The sequence below is a fragment of the Catharus ustulatus genome, chromosome 35 (assembly GCF_009819885.2).
Source record: "Catharus ustulatus isolate bCatUst1 chromosome 35, bCatUst1.pri.v2, whole genome shotgun sequence".
In the NCBI taxonomy this organism is placed as follows: domain Eukaryota; kingdom Metazoa; phylum Chordata; class Aves; order Passeriformes; family Turdidae; genus Catharus; species Catharus ustulatus.
In genome coordinates, this window is record NC_046255.1 from 1,526,901 (window position 1) to 1,550,707 (window position 23,807).

Sequence of the window (23,807 nt, forward strand, 5' to 3'; positions counted from 1 at the left end):
GCGGCGGCGGCGGCCCCGGGAGCGGCGATGGCGGCGGCGGCGGCGGCGGCGGCGGCTCGGGAGCGGCGCCGGGAGCAGCTGCGGCGCTGGGAGGAGGCGGCGGCGGCCGCGCCCGCCGGGCCCGAGCCTCGGGCGGGGCCGCCCCGGGTCCGGTTCGAGCGCCAGGCCGAGTTCCGCGCCGTGTGCGCAGGCGCAGAGCTCGCCGAGGCGCGCGCCATGGTCATGGCGCCCGAGGGGGGGGGGCGCGCGCTGCTGGGCGGGGCCAACGCGGACGGGATCAGCGCCCTGCACCAGGTGGGCGGGGCCTGGCGGGGAAGGGGGCGGGGTTTGGGGGAGGGGGCGTGGTCACGTTTAAAGGAACCGCCGTAGATTTAGTGTGGGCGGGGCCTTTAAAAAAGGCGGGGTTTAGGGAAGGGGCGTGGTTTTCCTTAAAGGAACCGCCGCGTTTATGAGGTGGGCGGGGCCTTTTTAAAGGGCCGGGAGGGTGTAGAAAGGGGCGTGGTCATGGTAAGGTGATTGTAACTGGGCGGGGCTTGCTACAGAGGGCGGGGTTTAACCAATGGGAGTGGTCTGGAGGAGGGGGCGTGGCCTGGAAGGTGATTGGATGAGGCTACTGTGAGTGACAGCTGTGGTGAGAGGGGCGTGGCCTGGTGGGAGGGGGCGGGGCTTGAAGGATGGGGCGGGGCTTGGGGGCTACTGTGCAGCCCTGGGGGGATCTGGGGGTGTCCCAGGGGTGTCCCCAACCCCGTCCTGGTGTCCCCAACCCCGTCCCCGTGTCCCCAACGTCCCCAGGCCTGCATAGACGAGAACATGGAGGTCGTGCAGTTCCTGGTGGAGAGCGGGGCCGACGTGAACCAGGCCGACAACGAGGGCTGGACCCCCCTGCACGTGGCTGCGGCCTGCGGCTGCCGGGACATCGCACAGTGAGGGACCCCAAATATCCCAAAATCACCCCAAAATCCACCCCAAAATATCCCAAAATCACCCAAAATCACCCAAAATCACCCCAAAATCACCCCAAAATATCCAAAATCCACCCCAAAATATCCAAAATCCACCCAAAATATCCCACAATACCCAAAATCCGCCCTGACCCCCCTGCACGTGGCTGCGGCCTGCGGCTGCCGGGACATTGCACAGTGAGGGACCCAAAATATCCAAAATCACCCCAAAATCCATTCCTAGACTTATCAAAATATCCTAAAAACCATCCTTAAACACCCGAAAACATCCCAAAAATACCCACAATAACCTGAAATCCCCCAAAACCAACCCAAATCCTCCTCCTCTGTGTCCAGGAGCTCACCTGAGCCCTCACCTGTCCCCTGGAGCTCACCTGAAAACCCCCAAAACCCCTCAAAAATAACCCAAAATCCCCTCCCCTCTGTCCTGGAGCTCACCTGAGCTCTCACTTGTGCCCAGGATCTCACCTGAAACCCCCCCAAACACCCCAAAAATAACCCATCCCCCCCCAAACCCCACTCACCTGTGCCCAGGATCTCACCTGAGCTCTCCCCTGTGGCCAGGATCTCACCTGAAACCCCCCAAAATCCCCCCAAAATAACCCATAATGCCCCAAAATCCCCCTCACCTGTGCCCAGGATCTCACCTGAGGCCCTCCCCTCTGCCCTGGAGCTCACCTGAGCTCTCACCTGTGTCCAGGATCTCACCTGAGCCCTCCCCCATTCCCAGGATCTCACCTGAGCCCCTCCCCCATTCCCAGGATCTCACCTGAGCCCCTCCCCCATTCCCAGGGTCTCACCTGAGCCCCCCCATCCCCAGGTACCTGCTGGAGCACGGCGCGGACGCCGCCGCCGTCACCTGTGACCTGGAGCTGCCGCTGGAGGTGGCCGAGGACGAGGCCCTGGAGGAGCTGCTGAGGGCGGAGCTGCACAGGCGGGGTGGGCGGGGCTGGGGGCGGGGCTTCGGGGGGGCGTGGTCAAGGTGTGGCCAGGTGTATCCAGGTGTAGTCAGGATGTGGCCAGGTGTGCTCAGATGTATCCAGGTATGGACAGGTGTGGTCAGGGTGTGCCCAGGTGTTTCCAGGTGTGCTCAGGGCGTGTCCAGGTGTGCTCAGGGTGTCCCCAGGTATGGCCAGGTATGCTCAGGGTGTGTTCATGTGTGCCCAGGTGTGCTCAGGGATTGGTCAGAGCATGTCCAGGTGTGCCCACGTGTGCTCAGGGTGTGGCCAGGTGTATCTAGGTATAGTCAGTGTGGCCAGGTGTGCTCAGGTGTGGTCAGGGTGTGTCCAGGTGTGTCCCTTGTTGGTCAAGGTTTGGTCAGGTGTATCCAGGTGCGTTCAGGGTGTGCCCAGATGTGCTCAGGGCATGCCCAGGTGTGTCTGGGATTGGTCAGAGCATGTCCAGGTGTGCTCACATGTGCTCAGGGTGTACCCAGGTGTATGTAGATGTGCTCAAGGTGTGCCCAGGTGTGGTCAGGGCATGCCCAGGCATGGCCAGGTATGCTCAGGGTGTGCTCAGGTGTATCCAGGGGTAGTCACAGTGTGCCCAAGTATGGGCAGGTGTGCTCAGGGTGTGCCCAGGTGTGTCCCTTGATGGTCAAGGCTTGGTCAGGTGTATCCAGGTGTGCTCAGGGCGTGTCCAGGTATGGTCACACTGTGGCCAGGTAGAGACAGGTGTGCTCAGGGTGTGCCCAGGTGTGCTCAGGGATTGGTCAGAGCATGTCCAGTTGTGCCCACACATGCTTAGGGTGTGTCCAGGTGTGGTCAGGGCGTGCCCAGGCATGGCCAGGTATGCTCAGGTTGTGCTCAGATGTATCCAGGGGTAGTCAGGGTGTGCCCAGGTATGGGCAGGTGTGCTCAGGGTGTGCCCAGGTGTGTCCCTTATTGGTCAAGGTGTGGTCAGGTGTATCCAGGTGTGGTCAGGTGTATCCAGGTGTGCTCAGGGCGTGTCCAGGTATGCCTGGGATTGGTGAAAGGATGTCCAGGTGTGCCCAGATGTGCTCAGGCTGTGCCCAGGTGTGTCCATTGCTGGTCAAGGTTTGGTCAGGTGTATCCAGGTGTGCCCAAGGTGTGCCCAGGTGTATCCAGGTGTGCTCAGGGTGTGCCCAGGTGTGTCTGGGATTGGTCACAGCATGTCCAGGTGTGCCCACATGTGCTCAGGGTGTGTCCAGGTGTGGCCAGTGTTGGTCAAGGCGTGTTCAGGGTGTCCCCAGGTGTCCCCAGGTGTCCCCAGGTGTGTCTCACCTGTCTCACCTGTCCCAGGTGTGGATATCTCAGCTGCCAAGCGCGCGGAGGAGGAGCGGATGCTGCGGGACACGCGGCTCTGGTTGGACTCAGGGTGTGGTCAGGATGTCCCCAGGTGTCCCCAGGTGTGCTCAGGTGTCCCCAGGTGTATCAGGTGTGTCTCACCTGTCCCAGGTGTGGACATTTCGGCCGCCAAGCGCGCGGAGGAGGAGCGGATGCTGCGGGACACGCGGCTCTGGCTGAGCTCAGGGTGGGGTTAGGATGTCCCCAGGTGTCCCCAGGTGTCCCCAGGTGTGCTCAGGTGTGCTCAGGTGTGTCTCACCTGTCCCAGGTGTGGATGTTTCCCAAGCCAAGCGCGCGGAGGAGGAGCGGATGCTGCGGGACACGCGCCTCTGGCTGAGCTCAGGGTGTGGTCAGGGTGTCCCCAGGTGTCCCCAGGTGTCCCCAGGTGTCCCCAGGTGTATCAGGGTGTGGTCAGGGTGTCCCCAGGTGTCCCCAGGTGTCCCCAGGTGTGTCTCACCTGTCTCACCTGTCCCAGGTGTGGACATTTCGGCCGCCAAGCGCGCAGAGGAGGAGCGGATGCTGCGGGACACGCGGCTCTGGCTGAGCTCAGGGTGTGGTCAGGGTGTCCCCAGGTGTCCCCAGGTGTCCCCAGGTGTCCCCAGGTGTATCAGGGTGTGGTCAGGGTGTCCCCAGGTGTCCCCAGGTGTCCCCAGGTGTGTCTCACCTGTCTCACCTGTCCCAGGTGTGGACATTTCGGCCGCCAAGCGCGCAGAGGAGGAGCGGATGCTGCGGGACACGCGGCTCTGGCTGAGCTCAGGGTGTGGTCAGGGTGTCCCCAGGTGTCCCCAGATGTCCCCAGGTGTGCTCAGGGTGTCCCCAGGTGTCCCCAGGTGTGTCTCACCTGTCTCACCTGTCCCAGGTGTGGATATCTCAGCCGCCAAGCGCGCGGAGGAGGAGCGGATGCTGCGGGACACGCGCCTCTGGTTGGACTCGGGGCAGCTCCGGGATTGTCCCCACCCGGCCACCGGCGCCAGCGCCCTGCACGTGGCAGCAGCCAAGGGCTACATCGAGGTCATGAGGTCAGGGGGATTTGGGGAGTTGTTTGGGGATTTGGGGATTGGGAAATTGTTTGGGGATTTTTTGGGATTTTTTTTGGATTTTTTTGGGAATTTTTGGGGATTTTTTGGGGATTCTTTTGGGATTTTTTTTGATTTTTTTTTTATTTTTTGGGGAATTTTTTTGGGATTTTTTGGGGATTTTTTTGGGGATTTTTTTTGATTTTTTTTTATTTTTGGGGGAAATTTTTTGGGATTTTTTGGGGATTTTTGGGGATTTTTTGGGGATTTTTTTGGGGATTTTTTGGGGATTTTTTTGGGGAATTTTTTGAGATTTTTTGGGATTTTTTTGGGGTTTTGTAGGTTTTTTTGGGGCGATTTTTTGGTTCTTTTGGGGGATTTATTTCGGATTTTTTGGGGTTTTTTTGGGATTTATTTGGGATTTTTTGGGGTGGACTTTGGGTTTTTATGGTGTGGGAATTTTGGTGGTTTTTGTGGGATTTTTCCAAATTTTTTTGGGGGTAAATTTGGGGATTTTTTTTGGATCCCAGGCTCCTGCTGTCCCCGTTTCTTGTGTGAATTTGCTGTAAATCTTGTATAAATTTTATTTTTTTTCCCCCCAGGCTGCTGCTGTTGATATTTTTGGTATAAATTTGGGATATTTTGGATTTTTTTTTGTCTCTAGGCTCCTGCTGGCCGCCGGCTACGACCCCGACGTGCGGGACAAGGACGGGTGGACGCCGCTGCACGCGGCCGCGCACTGGGGGGTGGAGGAGGCCTGCAGGCTGCTCTGCGAGCACCTGTGCGACATGAGCCCCCAGAACAACGTGGTGAGGGACCTGGGGGGGCTGGGATTTATTGGGGAATTTTTAAAATTTTTTTCTGATTTTTTTCTGATTTTTTTCTGATTTTTTTGTGATTTTTTGTGATTTTTTGGTGATTTTTTGGTGATTTTTTTATGATTTATTTTGGAATTTGAGGGAATTTGGGAGGCTTTTGGGGGATAGTTTTGGGATTCTGATTTTTAAGGATTTTTTTTTATTTTTAGGGAATTTTTTGGGTTATTTTTGGGGGGTCTCAGTTCAGTTTTGGGGTCCCAGGGCTGTTCTTTGGGTCTCAGGGATGTTTTGGGGTGTTCTCAGTTTGATTTTTGGGGTTCCAGGGCTGTTTTTGGGATATTTTGGGGGGTCTTAGTTCAATTTTTGGGGTCTCAGTTTGGTTTTTGGGTTCCAGGGGAGGTTTTTGGGATATTTTGGGTTATTTTGGGGGGGTCTCAGGGCTGTTTTTATGATATTTTTGGGGTCTCAGTTTGATTTTTGGGGTTTCCAGGGGAGGATTTTGGGATATTTTGGGATATTTTGGGATATTTTGGGGGGTCTCAGGGGTGTTTTTGGGATTCCAGGGGAGGTTTTTGGGATATTTTGGGATATTTTGGGTTATTTTTGGGGTCTCAGGGGTTTTTTTGGGGCCCAGGGCTGTGTTTGGGGTCCCAGGGGAGGTTTTTGTGATATTTTTGGGGTCTCAGTTCAGTTTTTGGGGCCCAGGGCTGTGTTTGGGGTTTCCAGGGGAGGTTTTTTGGGATATTTTGGGATATTTTGGGTTGTTTTGGGGGTCTCAGGGTTTTTTTTGGGATCCCAGGGCTGTGTTTTGGGGATATTTTGGGATATTTTTGGGGTCTCAGTTCAGTTTTTGGGATCCCGGGGGAGGTTTTTGGGATATTTTGGGATATTTTGGGTTATTTTGGGTTATTTTGGGGTCTCAGTTCAGTTTTTGGGGTCTCAGTTTGATTTTTGGGGTTTCCAGGGGAGGTTTTTGGGATATTTTGGGTTATTTTGGGGGGTCCCAGGGCTGTTTTTATGATATTTTTGGGGTCTCAGTTTGATTTTTGGGGTTTCCAGGGGAGGTTTTTGGGATATTTTGGGATATTTTGGGATATTTTTGGGGTCTCAGTTCAGTTTTTGGGGTCCCAGGGCTGTGGTTTGGGTCCCAGGGGAGGGTTTTGGGCTATTTTGGGATATTTTGGGATATTTTTGGGGTCTCAGTTTGGTTTTTGGGGTTCCAGGGGAGATTTTTGGGATATTTTGGGATATTTTGGGATATTTTTGGGGGTCTCAGGGTTTTTTTTGGGGCCCAGGTGTTGTGTTTGGGGTCCCAGGGGAGGTTTTTGTGATATTTTTGGGGTCTCAGTTCAGTTTTTGGGGCCCAGGGCTGTGTTTGGGGTTTCCAGGGGAGGTTTTTTGGGATATTTTGGGATATTTTGGGTTGTTTTGGGGGTCTCAGGGTTTTTTTTGGGATCCCAGGGCTGTGTTTTGGGGATATTTTGGGATATTTTTGGGGTCTCAGTTCAGTTTTTGGGGTCCCAGGGCTGTGTTTGGGGTTCCAGGGGAGGTTTTTGGGATATTTTGGGATATTTTGGGATATTTTGGGGGGGTCTCAGTTCAGTTTTTGGGTCCCAGGGGAGGTTTTTGGGGTATTTGGGATATTTTGGGGGGTCTCAGGGCTGTTTTTATGATATTTTTGGGGTCTCAGTTCAGTTTTTGGGTTCCATGGGAGGTTTTTGGGATATTTTGGGATATTTTGGGTTATTTTTGGGGGTCTCAGGGGTTTTTTTGGGGCCCAGGGCTGTGTTTGGGGTTTCCAGAGGAGGTTTTTGGGCTATTTTGGGCTATTTTGGGATATTTTGGGATATTTTGGGATATTTTTGGGGTCTCAGTTTGATTTTTGGGTTTCCAGGGGAGGTTTTTGGGATATTTTGGGATATTTTTGGGGTCTCAGTTCGGTTTTTGGGGTCCCAGGGGAAGTTTGTGGGATATTTTGGGATATTTTGGGATATTTTGGGGGTCTCAGTTCAGTTTTTGGGTCCCAGGGGAGGTTTTTGGGATATTTTTGGGATATTTTGGGATATTTTGGGGGGTCTCAGTTCAGTTTTTGGGGTCCCAGGGTTGTGTTTGGGGATTCCAGGGGAGGTTTTTGGGATATTTTGGGTTATTTTGGGGTCTCAGTTTGGTTTTTGGGGTTCCAGGGGAAGTTTTTGGGATATTTTTGGGATATTTTGGGATATTTTTGGGGTCTCAGTTCAGTTTTTGGGGTCCCAGGGCTGTTCTTTGGGGTTCCATGGGAGGTTTTTGGGATATTTTGGGATATTTTGGGATATTTTGGGATATTTTGGGATATTTTGGGTTATTTTGGGGTCTCAGTTCAATTTTTGGGATCCAAGGGCTGTGTTTGGGGTCCCAGGGGAGGTTTTTGGGCTATTTTGGGATATTTTGGGGGTCTCAGGGGTGTTTTTGGGGCCCAGGGCTGTGTTTGGGGTTTCCAGGGGAGGTTTTTGGGATATTTTGGGATATTTTGGGTTATTTTGGGCTATTTTGGGATATTTTTGGGGTCTCAGTTCAGTTTTGGGGCCCAGGGGCAGCGTCCCTGTGACCTGGCTGCCGAGGACACCCTGCCCCTGCTGGAGGAGCTGCAGCGGCGCCAGCACCACGTGAGCCCCAAAAATACAAAATCCACCCCAAAAAACACCAAAAAAAACCCCAAAATCCACTCAAAATCCAAATAAACACCACCAGGATGTGGCAAACACCACGTGAGCCCCAAAACCCCAAAATTCACCCCAAAAAACACCAAAAAAAACCCCAAAATTCACTCAAAATTCAAATAAACACCCCCAGGATGTGGCAAACACCACGTGAGCCCCAAAAACCCCAAAATTCACCCCAAAAACCCCAAAATCCAACCCAAAATCCACCCCAAAATCCACCCCAAAATCCACATAAAGCACCCCAAAATTTATTTGTAATCCACCCCAAATTCACCCAAAAATCCACCCCAAAAACCCCAAAATCCAAATCCAAAAAAAGCCCCCAAAATCCACCCTGGCATCCCCCAAAACCCCAAAAACCCCAAAGCTCACCCCAAAATTCACTCTGGGCTCCCCACAACCCCCCCAGGAGTTCTCAACCCCACGTGGGACCCCAAAATTCCCAAAATCCTCCCCAAAATCACCCTGGGACCCCCAAGATTTTTTCCAGGACCCCAAAATTTCCCCCCCAGGACCCCCAAATCCCCCAAAATCCTCCCCAAAATCCCCCCAGGACCCCCAAAATCCCCAAAATCCTCCCCAAATTTCCCCCCAGGGACCCCCAAAATCCCTTCCAGGACCCCAAAATTTCCCCCCAGGACCCCCAAATCCCCCCCAGACCCCTCCCCCATTTTGGGGTCCCCTCTGGGGGGTCCTGGGGGGTCCTGACCGCCCCTCCCCCCCCCCCAGCTCCGCAGGCAGAAGGACCCGGGGGCCCCTCCCCCACCCCCGGCACCGGAGCCCGAGGGAGCCCCCCCGGCCCCGGGGGGGGGCAGGCACCGCCGGTGAGCCAAAAAAACCCCAAAAAAACCCAAAAATCACCCCAAAAAAACCCCAAAAATCCACCCCGACCCCGGGGGGGGCAGGCACCGCCGGTGAGCCCCAAAAACCCCAAAATTCACCCCAAAAAAACCCCAAATCCACCCAAAAATCCATCCCAAAATCCACCCCGACCCCGGGGGGGGGCAGGCACCGCCGGTGAGACCCAAAAAAAACCCAAAAAAACCCCAAAAAAACCCAAAAAAAACCCCCAACAAAACCCCCAAAATCCACCCCGACCCCGGGGGGGGGGCAGGCACCGCCGGTGAGCCCCAAAAAAATCCCAAAAAACCCAAAATTCACCCCAAAATTCACCCCAAAATCCACCCCAAAAACCCCAAAAAACCCAAAATTCACCCCAAAATCCACCCAAATTTGCCCCAAAAACCCCAAAATTCACCCCCAAAACCCCAAAATCCACCCCAAATCCATCCCTGCACCCCTAAAAACCCCAAAATCCACCCCAGCCCCCACAAAATCCCCATTTCACCCCAAAAATCCCCACTCTGGATCCCAAAATTCCCGTTTTCCCCCCCCCAAATTCCTGTTTTTTCCCCAAATTTCTATATTTTCCCCCAAGATTTCGCCGTGTTTCCCCAAAATCTGCGGTTTTTCCTTTCAAAATTTCTGTTTTTCCCAAATTCCGGATTTTTCTCCCCAGGATCTCGCTGGCTTTTCCCAAAATCTCTGTTTTCCTCCCTAAAATTCCTTTTTTTACCCCATTTTTTCCCAAAATCTCATTTTTTTTGCCCCAGAATCTGTCTGTGGTGCCACAGCTCTGGCTGCACAAATCCTGTTTATTTTCACCCCAAATCCCCATTTATTTTCACCCAAAATCCCCATTTTTCACCCCAAATCCCATTTATTTTCACCCAAAATCCCATTTTTTATCCTCAAATCCCCATTTATTTTCACCCCAAATCCCATTTTTCACCCCAAATTCCCATTTTTCCCCATTTTTCCCAAAATCCGGGTTTTTTTTCCCCCAGGATCTCTCCGTGCCACCCCAGCTCCGGCTGCACAAATTCCTGTTTATTTTCACCCCAAATCCCCATTTATTTTCACCCCAAATCCCGTTTATTTTCACCCCAAATTCTGTTTTTTCCCAAAATCTGGGTTTTTTCCCCCAGGCTCTCGCTGTGCCACCGCAGCTCCCACTGCACAAATCCTGTTTATTTTTTATCCCCAAATCCCCATTTATTTTCACCCAAAATCCCATTGTTTATCCCCAAATTCCCATTTATTTTCACCCCAAATTCCCATTTTTTCCCCATTTTTCCCAAAATTAAATGTTTTTCCCCCAGGATCTCGCTGTGCCGCCGCAGCTCCCACTGCACAAACCCTGTTTATTTTCACCCCAAATCCCCATTTTTTATCCCCAAATCCCCATTTATTTTCACCCAAAATCCCGTTTTCCACCCCAAAATCCTCATTTTTCACCCCAAATTCCCGTTTTTTCCCAAAATTGAATTTTTTTCCCCCAGGCTGTCGCTGTGCCGCCGCAGCTCCCGCGAGCGGCTCTGGCTGCACAAACCCTGTTTATTTTCACCCAAAATCCTGTTTATTTTCACCCCAAATTCTGTTTTTTTTCCCAAAATTAAATTTTTTCCCCCAGGCTGTCGCTGTGCCGCCGCAGTTCCCGCGAGCAGCTCCGGCTGCACAAACCCTGTTTATTTTCACCCCAAATTCTCATTTTTCACCCCAAAATCCCCATTTATTTTCACCCCAAATCCCCATTTTTTCCCAAAATCCCGATTTTTTCCCCCAGGATGTCGCTGTGCCGGCGCAGCTCCCGCGAGCGGCTCTGGCTGCACAAACCCTGTTAATTTTTCACCCAAAATTCCCATTTTTCACCCCAAAATCCCATTTATTTTCACCCCAAATCCCCATTTTTCCCAAAATTGAATTTTTTTCCCCCAGGCTGTCGCTGTGCCGCCGCAGCTCCCGCGAGCGGCTCTGGCTGCACAAATCCTGTTTATTTTCACCCCAAATCCTCATTTTTCACCCCAAATTCCCCATTTTTTCCCAAAATCCCGTGTTTTTCCCCCCAGGCTGTCGCTGTGCCGCCGCAGCTCCCGCGAGCGGCTCTGGCTGCAGGCCCGGGAGAGGGTGGGGGAGGGGGCGCTGCCCCCCCCCCCTGCGCCCCCCGGGGGGGGGAGGGGACCCCGACAGCGACGAGGGGGGGGGGCAGCGACGGGGAGGAGACCCCCCCGGGGGGTGAGAACGGGGGGAAAATCGGGAATTTGGGGTGAAAATAAATGGGGGGAAAAACGGGAATTTGGGAAAAAATGGGGGAAAAAATGGGGGAAAAACGGGAATTTGGGATTTGGGGGGAAATGGGGAAAAAATGGGATTTGGGAAAAAAAGGGAATTTGGGAAAAAAACGGGATTTTGGGATTTGGGGAAAAATGGGGAAAAAATGGGATTTGGGGGGAAATGGGGAAATTTGGGGGGAAAGGGGGAAAATTTGGGTTTGGGGGAAATGGGGGAAAAAAGGGATTTGGAAAAAATAAATGGGATTTTGGGAAAAATTGGGATTTGGGGGGAAATGGGAAAAAATGGGATTTGGGGGAAAAATGGGATTTTGGGGAAAATGGGAAAAATTGGGGGGAAAGGGGGAAAATTTGGTTTTGGGGGAAATGGGGAAAAAAAAAGTGATTTGGAAAAAAAAAAATTGGATTTTGGGGAAAAGCAGGATTTGGGGGGAAATGGAAATTTTGGGGGGAAAACGTGGGATTTTGGGAGGAATGGGGGTGGGGGGGAATGGGGGGAAAAAATGGGAATTGGGGAAAATTGGGGGGAAAAACGAGAGTTTGGGGAAAATTAAAATTTTGACGGGAGAAAAAAAGAAATTTTGGGGAGAAAGGGGAAATTTTGGGGTGGAAAAAGGGAATTTTGGGGTAAGAAAAGGGGAATTTTGGGGTGGAATGGGGATTTTGGGGTAAAAAATGGGATTTTGGGGGGGGAGGGGCTCTCAGGATGGGGGGAGGGGTCTCTCACTGCCCCTCCCCCCCCAGACCCCCCCGAAGCTCCGCCCCCCAACGGCCCCTCCCCCCCAGAGCCGGTAAGGCCCCTCCCCCACCCCCCACCCGTGGGCCAAGGGGCGGGGCCTGGGCCTGGCCCCGCCCCCACCGCCCCTCCCCCAGCCCCCCCCCGGGGCTCTCTGCAGGTCGGGATCCTTGGGGGCGTGGCCGAGCCTCGCGCAGGCCCCGCCCCCCGCGCAGGCCCCGCCCCCCGTGCGCCGCTCGGCCTCATCCCCCGGGCTCAAGGCTCCACCCACGGTGAGGCCACGCCCCTTTTCTATAACCCACATGTTTAATGATAAACCACGCCTATTTCCCATAAACCACGCCCTTTTCTGATAAGCCACGCCCCCTTTAATAAACCACACTCTTTCTGATAAACCACGCCCCCTTTTCTATAAACCACATCCTTTTCTGATAAACCACATCTCCTTGTCATAAGCCACGCCCATTTTCTGATAAACCACGCCTGTTTTTTGATAAACCACACCCCTACCCCGCAGGTTTTGGACCCCTCCCCCACCCAGCGACCCTCCAGGTGAGCACAGGGTGGGGGAGGGGCTTAAGGGGAGGGGCTAAAATGGGAGGGGCTTAAATGGGAGGGGTTTAAACGGGGAGTGGCTTAAATGGGAGGGGTTTAAAGGGGGAGGGGTTTAAAGGGGAAGGGGTTTAAAGGGGGAGGGGCTGACACTGCCGCCCCTCCCCCACAGCCCCTCCCCCGCCCAGCCTGGACCCCCCCAGGACCCCCCCGAGCCGCGGCCGCGCAGGTGAGGCCCCTCCCCCCCCCGAGACCCCCAAAAATCCCCCAAAAATCCTCTAGAATCCCCCAAAATTCCCATTTTTTCCCCAAATTCCCGTTTTTTACCCCAGGCCGTTCCAGCCGCCCGCCCGCGATGAGGAGTCGGAGTCGCAGCGCAAGGCCCGGAGCCGCCTGATGCGCCAGGCGCGGCGCGCCACGCAGGTGGGGCCCGGAACCGCCCAAAATCACCCCAAAATCAGCTTAAATCACCCCAAAATCAGCCCCAAATCAGCTGAACTCAGCCCAAAATCACCCCAAAATGAGCCTAAATCACCCAAAAATCATCCAAAATCACCCAAAAATCACCTGTAATCAGCCTAAAATCAGCTGGGATCAGCTGAAATCACCCCAAATCAGCTGAAATCACCCCAAATCATCCAAAATCACCCCAAAAATCAGCTAAAATCACCCTAAATCATCCAAAATCACTCCAAAATCACCCGAAGTCACCCCAAATCAGCTGAAATCACCCCAAAATCTGCTGGAATTACCCCAAACTCAGCCTAAATCACCTCAAAATCACACAGAATCAGCTGAAATCACACAAAATCACACAAAAATCACCTGAAATCAGCCCAAAATCAACTAGGATCAGCTTTATTCATCCCGAAATCAGCTGAACTCACCCCAAAATCACTCAAAAATCACCCAGAATCGCACCAAAATCAGCTGAAATCAACCCAAATTCACTTAAAATCACCTGAAACCACCTCAATATGAGCTGAAATCACCCCAAAATCGCCCAAAAATCATCTGAAATCACCTGGAATCACCCCAAAATCAGCTGAAATCACCTGGAATCACCCCAAAATCAGCTGAAATCAGCCCAAATCACTCCAAAATCAGGTGAAAACACATCAAAATCAGCTGAAATCACCCGAAATCACTCCAAAATCACCTCAAACCAGCTGAAATCACCCTAAAATCATCTGGAATCACCCAGAATCAACCAGAAATCAGTTGAAATCATCCAGAATCACAAAAAATAATCCAGAGTCAGCTGAAATCACCCAGAAGTCAGCTGAAATCAGCTGGAATTACCTAAAATCACTTGAAGTCACCCCAAAATCAGCTGAAATCACACTAAAATCAGCTGGAATTACCCCAAAAATCACCCTGAAAACAGTCTAGAGACAGAGACCCAAAAATAATTCGAAATTGTTCTAAAATCACCAAAAATCACCCCAAAATAATCTGAAATGACCCCAAAATAACCTGAAATCACCCAAAATAATCTGAAATCCCCCAAAAATCACTGAAATCCCCCCAAAATCAGCAAAAATCCCCCAAAATCAGCAGAAATCACCCCAAAATCTCCCCAAATCCCCTAAGAACCTCCCCAAATTCCCCCCAAATCAGCCCTGGGTGACCCCTGGGTGACCCCTGGGTGACCCCCGGCTGACCCCTTGGTGACCCCCGGGTGACCCCGGCCCCGCCCAGGGCGTGACCCTGCCGGAGCTGCGGGCGGCGGAGCAGGGGATTGGCCGGGCGGCCGAGGGGCGTGGCCAGGAGCAGCCAATCAGGGACCAGGGCAGCCGGGAGCCGGCCGTGAGTGCTGGGGGGGAAATTTGGGGGGGATTTGGGGGGGAATTTGGGGGGTCCTGGGGGGAATTTGGGGGTCCCAGGTGGGATTTTGGGAGTCCTGGGGAAAAATTGGGGGATTTTGGGGGTCCTGGAGGAGATTTTTGGGGTCCCTGGGGGAATTTTGGGGAATTCTGGGGACCCTGGTGGGTCCTGGAGGGGATTTTGGGGGTCCCAGGTGGGAATTTCGGGGTCCTGGGTGAGATTTTTGGGGTCCCTGGGAGAAATTTGGGGGAATTTCAGGGAATTTTGGGGTCCTGGGTGGATTTTGGGAGTCCCAGGTGGGATTTTGGGGTCCTGGGGGAAAACTCGGGGGAAATTTGGGGGTCCTTGGGGGAAATTGGGGGATTTTGGGGGTCCTGGGGGAAAATTTGGGGGATTTTGGGGGTCCTGGAGGGGATTTTGGGGGAATTTTGGGGTCTCAGGGTGTCCTGGGAGGGGATTTTGGGGTCCCTGGTGGGTTTTTGAGGGAATTTTGGGGTCCTGGAGGGAATTTTGGGGGTCGTGGGATGGGATTTTGGGGAAATTTGGGGGATTTGGGGGTCTCAGGGTGCCCTGAAGGGGATTTTGGGGGAATTTGGGGGTCCCAGGACAGATTTTGGGGGTCCTGGGGGAAAATTTGGGGAGATTTTTGGTCTCTGGCAGAATTTTGGGGGTCCTGGAGGGGATTTTGGGGTCTGGGGCTGTCCTGGGAGGGGATTTTGGGGGGAATTTGGGGGAATTTTGGGGGTCCCAGGAGGCATTTTGGGGTCCTGGGGGAGAATTTGGGGGAATTTTGGGGGTCCTGGAGGGGATTTGGGGGCTCTGGGATGAGATTTTGGGGGAATTTGGGGGGATTTTGGGGTCTGGGGCTGTCCTGGGTGGGGATTTTTGGGGGATTTTTGGGAATTTTGGGGTTTCCTTGGGGGTCTCTCTCCCCCTTTTTCTCACCCCCCTCCCCCACCCCAGGACCCCCCCCGGCTCCCCGCCCCCCCCAGCCCCCCTGCACAGGTGACCAAAGGTGGGTGACCCCTCCCCAAAATCCCCAAAATCCCCTCCCCCACCTCAGGACCCACCTCTGGAATTTTGGGGGGTGCTGAGGATTTGGGGGAGGGGTCCCCAAAATCCCCTCCCCCCCCCCAAAATAATTTTTGTGTCCCTCAGGGGCGGAGCCGCCGAAGCCCCCGGGGGGGCGGAGCCTGTCCCAGGTGAGGGGGGGGAGGGGTGGGGGGGGGAAAACACCCCAAAATTCCCCCCAGGACCCCCCCCCAACCTCTGTGCCCCTCCCCCACCCAGGGCTCGGAGAGCGACGGGCCCGAGGACGCCCCTCCCCCACCCAGGTATGGGGGGATTTGGGGGGGTCCTGGGGGGGGATTTTGGGGGGTCTGGGGGATTCTGGGGGGTCTGAGGTAATTTTGGGAGGGGTCTCTGTGATTTTTGGGAGGAGTCTCTGCAATTTTGGGGGGTCTGAGATAATTTTGGGAGGGGTCTCTGTGATTTTTGGGGGGGTCTCTGTGATTTTTGGGGGGTCTGTGATTTTTGGGGGGTCTCTATGATTTTGAGGGGGGGGTCTCTGCAATTTTGGGGGGTCTGAGATAATTTTGGGGGGGTCTCTGTGATTTTTGGGGGGTCTGTGATTTTGGGGGGGGTCTCTGTGATTTTTGGGGGGGGTCTCTGCAATTTTGGGGGGTCTGAGATAATTTTGGGGAGGGGTCTCTGTGATTTTGGGGTTCCTGAGGTAATTTTGGGAGGGGTCTCTGTGATTTTTGGGGGTGTTTTTGTAATTTTGGGGGATCTCTGTGATTTGGGGAGGGGTCTCAGTGATTTTTGGGGGGGTCTCTGTGATTTGGGGAGGGGTCTCTGTGAATTTGGGGTTTCTGAGGTGATTTTGGGGGTGTCTCTCTGGTTTTGGGGGGGTCTCTGTGATTTTGGGGAGGGGTCTCTGTGATTTGGGGAGGGGTCTCTATGATTTTGGGGTTCCTGAGGTGATTTTGAGGGGTCTCTGTGATTTTGGGCGAGGTCTCAGTTAATTTTGGGGAGGGGTCTCTGTGATTTTGGGGTTTCTGAGATGATTTTTGGGGGGTCTGAGGTAATTTTGGGGGGTCTGTGTGATTTGGGTGGGGGTCTCTATGATTTTGAGGGGAGTCTCTGATTTTTGGGGAGTCTGAGATAATTTTGGGGAGGGGTCTCAGTGATTTTGGGGGTCTCACCCCCCTCACCCCCCTCCCCTCCCCCACAGCCGCGCCCCCCCCAACGGGCTCCGCCCCCCCCCGGCCCCTCCCTTCGATTACCAGCAGGTGAGGCCTCGTTGGGGGGGGGGATCCCCGAATTTGGGGAGGGGGGGGCACAGCTGGAGCCCCCCCACCCCCAAACCCCCCCCAGCTGTTCCAGGAGCTGTGGGAGGAGAACGAGCGGATCCGGGAGCAGCTGCAGGAGGCCGAGCTGGCGCTGACCCAGAGCCGGCTGGAGCTGGAGAGGGTCACGCAGGTCAGGGGTCACGCAGGGGTCACGCAGGTCAGGGGTCACTCACTGGTCACTCACTGGTTACTCACTGGTCAGTGGTCAGGGTCACGCAGGTCAGGGGGCACTCAGGGTCACTCAGGTCAGTGGGCACTCAGGGGTCAGTCAGTGGTCACTCAGGGTCACTCACTGGTCACTCAGGTCAGTGGGCACTCACTGGTCACTCATTGGTCACTCAGGATCACACAAGGGTCACTCACTGGTCGCTCAGGGTCACACAGGTCACGGTCACTCAGGGGTCAGGGGTTACTCACTGGTCAGCAGTCACTCAGGTCAGTGGGCACTCACTGGTTAATGGTCACTCAGGTCAGGGTCACGCAGGTCAGTAGGCACTCACTGGTCACTCAGGGGTCACTCAGGGTCACTCACTGGTTACTCAGGGGTCACTCAGTGGTCACTCACTGGTTACTCACTGGTCAGTGGTCAGGGTCATGCAGGTCAGGGGGCACTCGGGTCTGTGGGCACTCGCTGGTCAGTCATTGGTCACTCATTGGTTACTCAGGTCAGTGGGCACTCATTCGTCACTCAGGGTCACTCACTGGTCACTCAGGGGTCACTCAGGTCAGGGATCACTCAGGTCAGGGGTCACTCAGGTCAGTGGGCACTCACTGGTCACTCAGGGATCACTCAGGTCAGGGGTCACTCAGGTCAGTGGGCACTCAGGGTCACTCAGGGGTCACTCACTGGTCACTCAGGGTCACTGGTCACTCAGGGTCACTCAGGGTCACTGGTCACTCAGGGGTCACTCAGGTCAGTGGGCACTCAGGGTCACTCGGGTCACTCACTGGTCACTCAGGGTCACTGGTCACTCAGGGTCACTCAGTGGTCACTCAGGTCAGTGGGCACTCACTGGTCACTCAGGGGTCACTGACAGGTCATGCAGGTCAGGGTCACTCAGGGGTCAGTCAGTGGTCACTGGTCACTCAGCGGTCCCTCAGAGTCACTCACTGGTCACGCAGGTTAGTGGGCACTCAGGGTCACTCACTGGTCACTCAGGGTCACTCAGCAGTCACTGGTCACTGTGGTTACTCTGGGTCACTCAGTGGTCACTCAGTGGTCACTCAGGTCAGTGGTCACTCGGGTTACTGGTCACTCAAGTCAGTGCTCACTCAGGGTGACTCAGCAGTCACTCACTGGTCACTCACTGGTCAGTCACTGGTCACTCAGGGTCACTCAGAGTCACTCAGGTTCACTCGGGTCACTCAGTGGTCACTCAGTGGTCACTCAGCAGTCACTCACTGGTCACTCAGGTCACTGGTCACTCAGTGGTCACTCAGTGGTCACTGTGGTCACTGATCACTCAGGTCAGCGGTCACTCAGCAGTCACTCAGGTCAGTCAGTGGTCATTCACTGGTCACTCACTGGTCACTCAGGTCACTGGTCACTCAGTGGTCACTCAGTGGTCACTGACCCCCCCTTTTCTCCTTGCCCAGCGCCAGGAGCGCAGCGCGGAGCGTCCGGCCCGGCTGGAGCTGGAGAGATTCGTGAGTGACCCCAAAAAAATCACCCAGAGCTCCCTCAGAGACCCTGCACAGTTTCCTCGTTTTTATTTCAAATTTCTCTCCACAGTTCCCTCATTTTTACCTCTACTTTCCCTCCACAATTCCCTCATTTTTATTTCAAATTTCCCTCCACAATTCCCTCATTTTATTTCAAATTTCCCTCCACAATTGCCTGATTTTATTTCAAATTTCCCTCCACAATTCCCTCATTTTTATTTCAAATTTCCCTCCACAATTCCCTTATTTTTATTTCAAATTTCCCTCCACAATTCCCTCATTTTTACTTTAAATTTCCTGCAGGTTTTCCCCTCACGTTTCCGCCATTTTGTTCCCTCCCATTTCCGCCATTTTGTCCCCTCCCATTTCCGCCATTTTGTCCCCTCAGCTTTCCCGCCATTTTGTCCCTCACCATTTCCGCCATTTTGTCCCCTCACGTTCCCGCCATTTTTGCTTCACAGTTTTTCCTTTTTCCCCTCATGTTTTTTTGCTTTTTCCCCTCACATTCCATCCATTTTCCCCTCACGTTTCCCGCTCTTTTTCTCCTCACATTTTCCTCTTTCCCACTCGTGTTTCTCCCTATTTTCCCCTCACGTTTTCTGCCATTTTCCCCCTCACATTTTCCCCTCTTTTCCCCTCACATTTTCCCCCTTTTCCCCCTCACCTTTCCCACTGTTTTTCCCCTCACGTTTCTTGCCATTTTCCCCTCACATTTTCGCCTGTTTCCCCCCACTTTCCCCTCACGTTTTGCCCTTTTCCCCCTCATATTCCTTGCCCTTCTCCCCTCACGTTTTCTGCCATTTTCCCCCTCACATTTTGCCCTTTTTCCCTCACGTTCCCTGCCACTTTCCCCTCACCTTTCCCACTGTTTTTCCCATCACATTTTGCCCTTCTCCCCTCACGTTCCCCGCCATTTTCTCCCCTCACGTTTCCCGCCCTTTTTCCCCTCACATTTTCCCCCTTACGTTTCTCCCCACTTTCCCCTCACGTTTTCCCCTTTCCCCCCTCATGTTCTCTGCCCTTTCCCCCTCACATTCTCAGCACATTTCCCCTCACGTACCCTGCCATTTTTCCCCCTCACATTTTACTCTTTCCCCTCACGTTCCCTGCCATTTTTCCCCCTCACATTTTACCCTTTCCCCCCTCACGTTCCCTGCCATTTTTCCCCTCACATTTTACCCTTTCCCCTCACGTTCCCTGCCATTTTTCCCCTCACATTTTACCCTTTTCCCCTCACCCTCCCCACCGTTCCCCCTAAACCCCCTTTCAGATCCCCCCTTTACCCGCAGGAGCGCCGAGCGCTGGAGCTGAAGGCGGCTGAGCTGGAGGAGGAGCTGAAGGTGAATTCCCCACCCGATCCCCCCTAAATCCTCACAATCCTGAGGCGATTTTTGGGCAACTCCCGGACCCTCCCTCCCTCCCCCAGGCTCTCTCGGATCTTCGGGCCGACAACCAGCGGCTCAAGGACGAGAACGCGGCGCTCATCAGGGTCATCAGCAAACTCTCCAAGTGACCCCGGGACCCCCCAGACCCCCAAAATCCCCCCCAAATTCACCCCCAAACCTCCCCCCATGCGGGGGCGGAGCCAAATGCGCCCGGGGCGTGGCCAAAGGAGTGGGTGGAGCCAAATCGCCAGGGGGCGGAGCCAAAAGGGGGCGGAGCCATTTTTGTTGCACTGAGGTTGAAGCTGCCAAAAGGGGTGTGGCCAAAAGGGGGGCGTGGTCTGTGAGGGCCAGGCCCCGCCCCCAACCTCTCCCCGCATGCCAATCATGTGCTGTTCGTCCAATCAGATTGTGGGGGCGGGGCCTCCCCAGAGCCCCGCCCATTCCGCCATTTTCCTGCCCTTCCCTCCCGCCAATATTTTTGTGCAGAAAAAAAAAGATAAAAAATAAGAGGAAATAATTAAAAAATAGGAAAAAAAAGCCGTGGGGGAGGGGTGATTATTGTGTGTAGTTTTTTTATATAAATATATTTATCAAGCTCTGTAGGTACAAATTCCCCTCCCCCACCCCGCCCCTCCCCCACCCACCCACCCGTCACTCCGACCCCGTTTTCGTCCTTTTTTTGTTTTTTGTTTTTCCTTTATTCTGTCCAAAAAAAGGTTAAAAAAGAGAGAAAAGAGAAGGAGGGCGGGGGGGGAAAAAAGGGGAGGGGGAAAGGGGGGAGGGGGCGACTTTTACCTGCAAAGAGACGCTGGGGGGTGGGGGAGGGGAGGGGGGAGAGGATCTGAGGGGGGAGGGGGGGTGGGGGGAGGGGTGGAAATAAATTAAATACGAACCAAAAAAAGGGGGATTTGAGCAGCGCAAAGACCCAGGGGAGGAGGAGGAGAAGCGGCGGCGGCGATGGCGGGGCCCCCTCCCCCAACTCCTTCTTGCTTTGGGGGGGGCGTTTCCTTTTCTTTTTTTTTTTTCCTTTTTTTTCTTTTTTTTTTTTTTTTTTTTTTTTGGGGGGGAGGGGGCGTTGGGGAACACCCCACGAGTCCGATGAGGGATTGAGGATGATGAGGATGATGAGGATGAGGCCGGGGGGGCTCCGGGAGCTGCTGAGGGGCGCCACGGCCGCGCGGATTTTGGGGTGCTCCGGGCGGGGTCTCCTCTCTCTCCCTCCTCCGTGGGGCTGGGGTCTCTCCGTGGGGCCGGGGGGGACGAAACCTCGGCAGCAGGAAGAAGAGAGAGAAACTGAGGCACGGTTAAAATAACAAAACAAAACTTTGGGGGGGAAAAGAGAGAGAGAAAAACGTGGGGGAGCAGAGCTGGGTTTAGTTTGGCCCCCACAGACCCCTCCCCAAATTCTCCCCCTCCGTGTTTGGGGGGTGGGTCTGGGCCCCCCCCACCCCAAATTTCCACCCCCTCAGTGGTTGTGGGGCAGATCCAGCCCCCACAATTCGGATCCCCCCACCCCAAATCTTCCTCTGTGGGGCAGAGAAGGTTCTGGGGCAGGCCCAGCCCCCACAGCTGGGGACCCCCCACCCCAAATTTCCACCCCTCAAGGTGCTGGGGCAGCTCCAGCCCCCACAGCTGGGGACCCCCCACCCCAGTCCCCCTCTCTGTGGGGCAGGGGAGGTCCTGGGGCAGATCCAGACCCCAAAACTTGGGATCCAGGCCCCAAAATTCGGGATCCAGGCCCCACAACTGGGGATCCCCCACCCCAAATTTCCACCCCTTGGTGGTTCTGGGGCAGATCCAGGCCCCACAATTCGGGATCCCCCCACCCCAAATCCTTCTGTGGGGCTGACAAGGAGGGCAGGGGAGGTCCTGGGGTAGATCCAGGCCCCCCAGTTTGGGATCCAAGCCCCACAATTCCGGACCCAGGCCCCCCAGTTTGGGATCCAGACCCCACAATTCCGGATCCAGGCCCCCCAACTCGTGTCCCCCACCCCACATCCCCCCTGTGTGGGGCAGGGGGCTCAGGACAGGCCCAGCTGTGGGTGGGGGGCTCAGGGCGGGCTGAGCTGTGGGTGGGGGGCTCAGGGTGGGCCCAGCTGTGGGTGGGGGGCTCAGGACAGGCCCAGCTGTGGGTGGGGGGCTCAGGAGAAGCTGAGCTGTGGGTGGGGGGCTCAGGACAGGCCCAGCTGTGGGTGGGGGGCTCAGGGCAGGCCCAGCTGCGGGTGGGGGGCCCAGCTGTGGGTGGGGGGCTCAGGGCAGGCCCAGCTGTGGGTGGGGGGCTCAGCTGTGGGTGGGGGGCTCAGGACAGGCTGAGCTGTGGGTGGGGGGCTCAGGACAGGCCCAGCCGTGGGTGGGGGGCTCAGCTGTGGGTGGGGGGCTCAGGGTGGGCCCAGCTGTGGGTGGGGGGCTCAGGACAGGCCCAGCTGTGGGTGGGGGGCTCAGGGCAGGCTGAGCTGTGGGTGAGGGGCTCAGGGTGGGCCCAGCTCTGGGTGGGGGGCTCAGGGTGGGCCCAGCTCTGGGTGGGGGGCTCAGGACAGGCCCAGCTGTGGGTGGGGGGCTCAGACCAGGCCCAGCTGTGAGTGGGGGGCTCAGCTGTGCCTCGGGTGTGGCTCAGATGTGGGGCAGGGCCGCCAGGCTCTGCCGGCAGTCGATGGCGCCGCGGTCGGGCCCGGTGAAGGTGAGGGGCAGCCCCCCCAGGAAGCGGCGGCGCTCGGGGGGCTCCAGCCCCATCAGGGGCCCCAGCTGGGCCGTCGGCAGCGCCGGGCGGTAGCTGGGGAGAGAAGGAGGTCAGGGGGGGGCCGGGGGAGCCCGGGGGGGGGCACCCGCGGCCCCCAGGGAACAGGAGGGACCCCAGTGGGGGGGTGGGACCCATTTTGGGGGGTGTGACCCCATTTTGGGGGGCTCAGCCCCAATTTGGGGGGTATGACCCCATTTTGGGGAGTGTGACCCCATTTTGGGGGGCTCAGCCCCATAACGAGGGGGTGTGACCCCATAATGAGGGGTGTGACCCCATAATGAGGGGTGTGACCCCATTTTGGGGTGCTCGGCCCCTTTTTGGGGGTTTGACCCCATTTTGGGGGTCTCAGCCCCATAACGAGGGGGTGTGACCCCATTTTAAGGGGGCTCAGCCCCATTTTGGGGGATGTGACCCCATTTTAGGGATTGTGACCCCATAACGAGGGGGTGTGACCCCATTTTGGGGAGCTCAGCCCCATAATGAGGGGTGTGACCCCTTTTTGGGGGTTTGACCCCATTTTGGGGATTGTGACCCCATTTTGGGGGGCTCAGCCCCACACCAAGGGGTTCAACCCCATTTTGGGGGCTGTGACCCCATTTTAGGGGCTCAGCCCCATTTTAGGGGGTTTGACCCCTTTTTGGGGGTCTGACCCCATTTTGGGGGGTGTGACCCCATTTTGGGGTTGCTCAGCCCCTTTTTGGGGGGTTTGACCCCATTTTAGGGGCTCAGCCCCATGGAAAGGGGGTGTGACCCCATTTTGGACTGCTCAGCCCCATTTTAGGGGGCCCAGCCCCTTTTTGGGGGATGTGACCCCATTTTGGGGGGGCTCAGCCCCACAGCAAGGGGTGTGACCCCATTTTGGGGGGTTTGACACCATTTTGGGGAGCTCAGCCCCATGGCAAGGGGGTTTGACCCCATAGAGAGGGACACAGTCCCGTGTTGTGGGGCCCAGCCCCTTCATTTGGGGTCCAGCCCCTTCATTTGGGGTCCAGCCCCGTAATTTGGGGTCCAGCAGGACCCACACCCCAATGTGGGGCACAAACAAAGAGGGGCTCTGCCCTGCCCAGCTCTGGGCCCCACGTGGGGCAGAATTTGGGGTTCCTGCACCCCAGAGATGGGGCAAATCCCATAAACAGAAATGTGGGATTCCCCATGCCCATAAATGGAAATGTGGGGGCTCCCCATGCCCATAAATGGAAATGTGGGGATTCCCCATCCCAAAAAATGAAAATTAGCATTTCTGCACATCACAAACCACCACAACCACCAGGAACTTCCCCCCTAAACCCCGTGGGGAGCCCCCAGTGTGGATCCCTCACTCACCTGGCTGTGTCCCCCTCACCTGGCTGTGTCCCCTCTGTGTGTCCCCTCACCTGGCCGTGTCCCCTTCCCTGGCTGTGTCCCCTGACCTGTGTCCCTCTCCCCTGTCTGTGTCCCCCCATGACCCCTGACCTGTGTCCCCAATGTCCCCCCATGTCCCCAATGTCCCCAGCCCCACTCACGCCTTGATGAGGGCACGCAGGGCGCAGTCCCTGACCTGGCTGTGTCCCCAATGTCCCCAATGTCCCCCCCCCGTGTCCCCAGCCCCACTCATGCCTTGATGAGGGCGTGCAGGGCACAGC

At 55.5% G+C, this 23,807-nt stretch overlaps 1 protein-coding gene across 1 annotated transcript; it reads left to right on the forward strand.

The window, feature by feature from the left end:
- Positions 1–36: 36 nt before the first annotated feature.
- Positions 37–19,939, forward strand: PPP1R12C (protein phosphatase 1 regulatory subunit 12C; the record flags this gene model as incomplete). The annotated part of the gene is given in 22 exon segments (XM_042780114.1): positions 37–294; positions 793–923; positions 1,783–1,901; positions 4,128–4,287; positions 4,949–5,093; positions 7,673–7,747; positions 8,534–8,628; positions 10,714–10,879; positions 11,680–11,726; positions 11,832–11,943; positions 12,189–12,223; positions 12,396–12,452; positions 12,556–12,646; positions 13,925–14,032; positions 15,209–15,252; positions 15,341–15,384; positions 16,284–16,315; positions 16,318–16,341; positions 16,427–16,531; positions 17,998–18,048; positions 19,353–19,403; positions 19,490–19,939. Coding segments are annotated over 22 exon segments (2,037 nt in total), but the record flags the coding sequence as incomplete, so codon positions are not given.
- Positions 19,940–23,807: the final 3,868 nt, after the last annotated feature.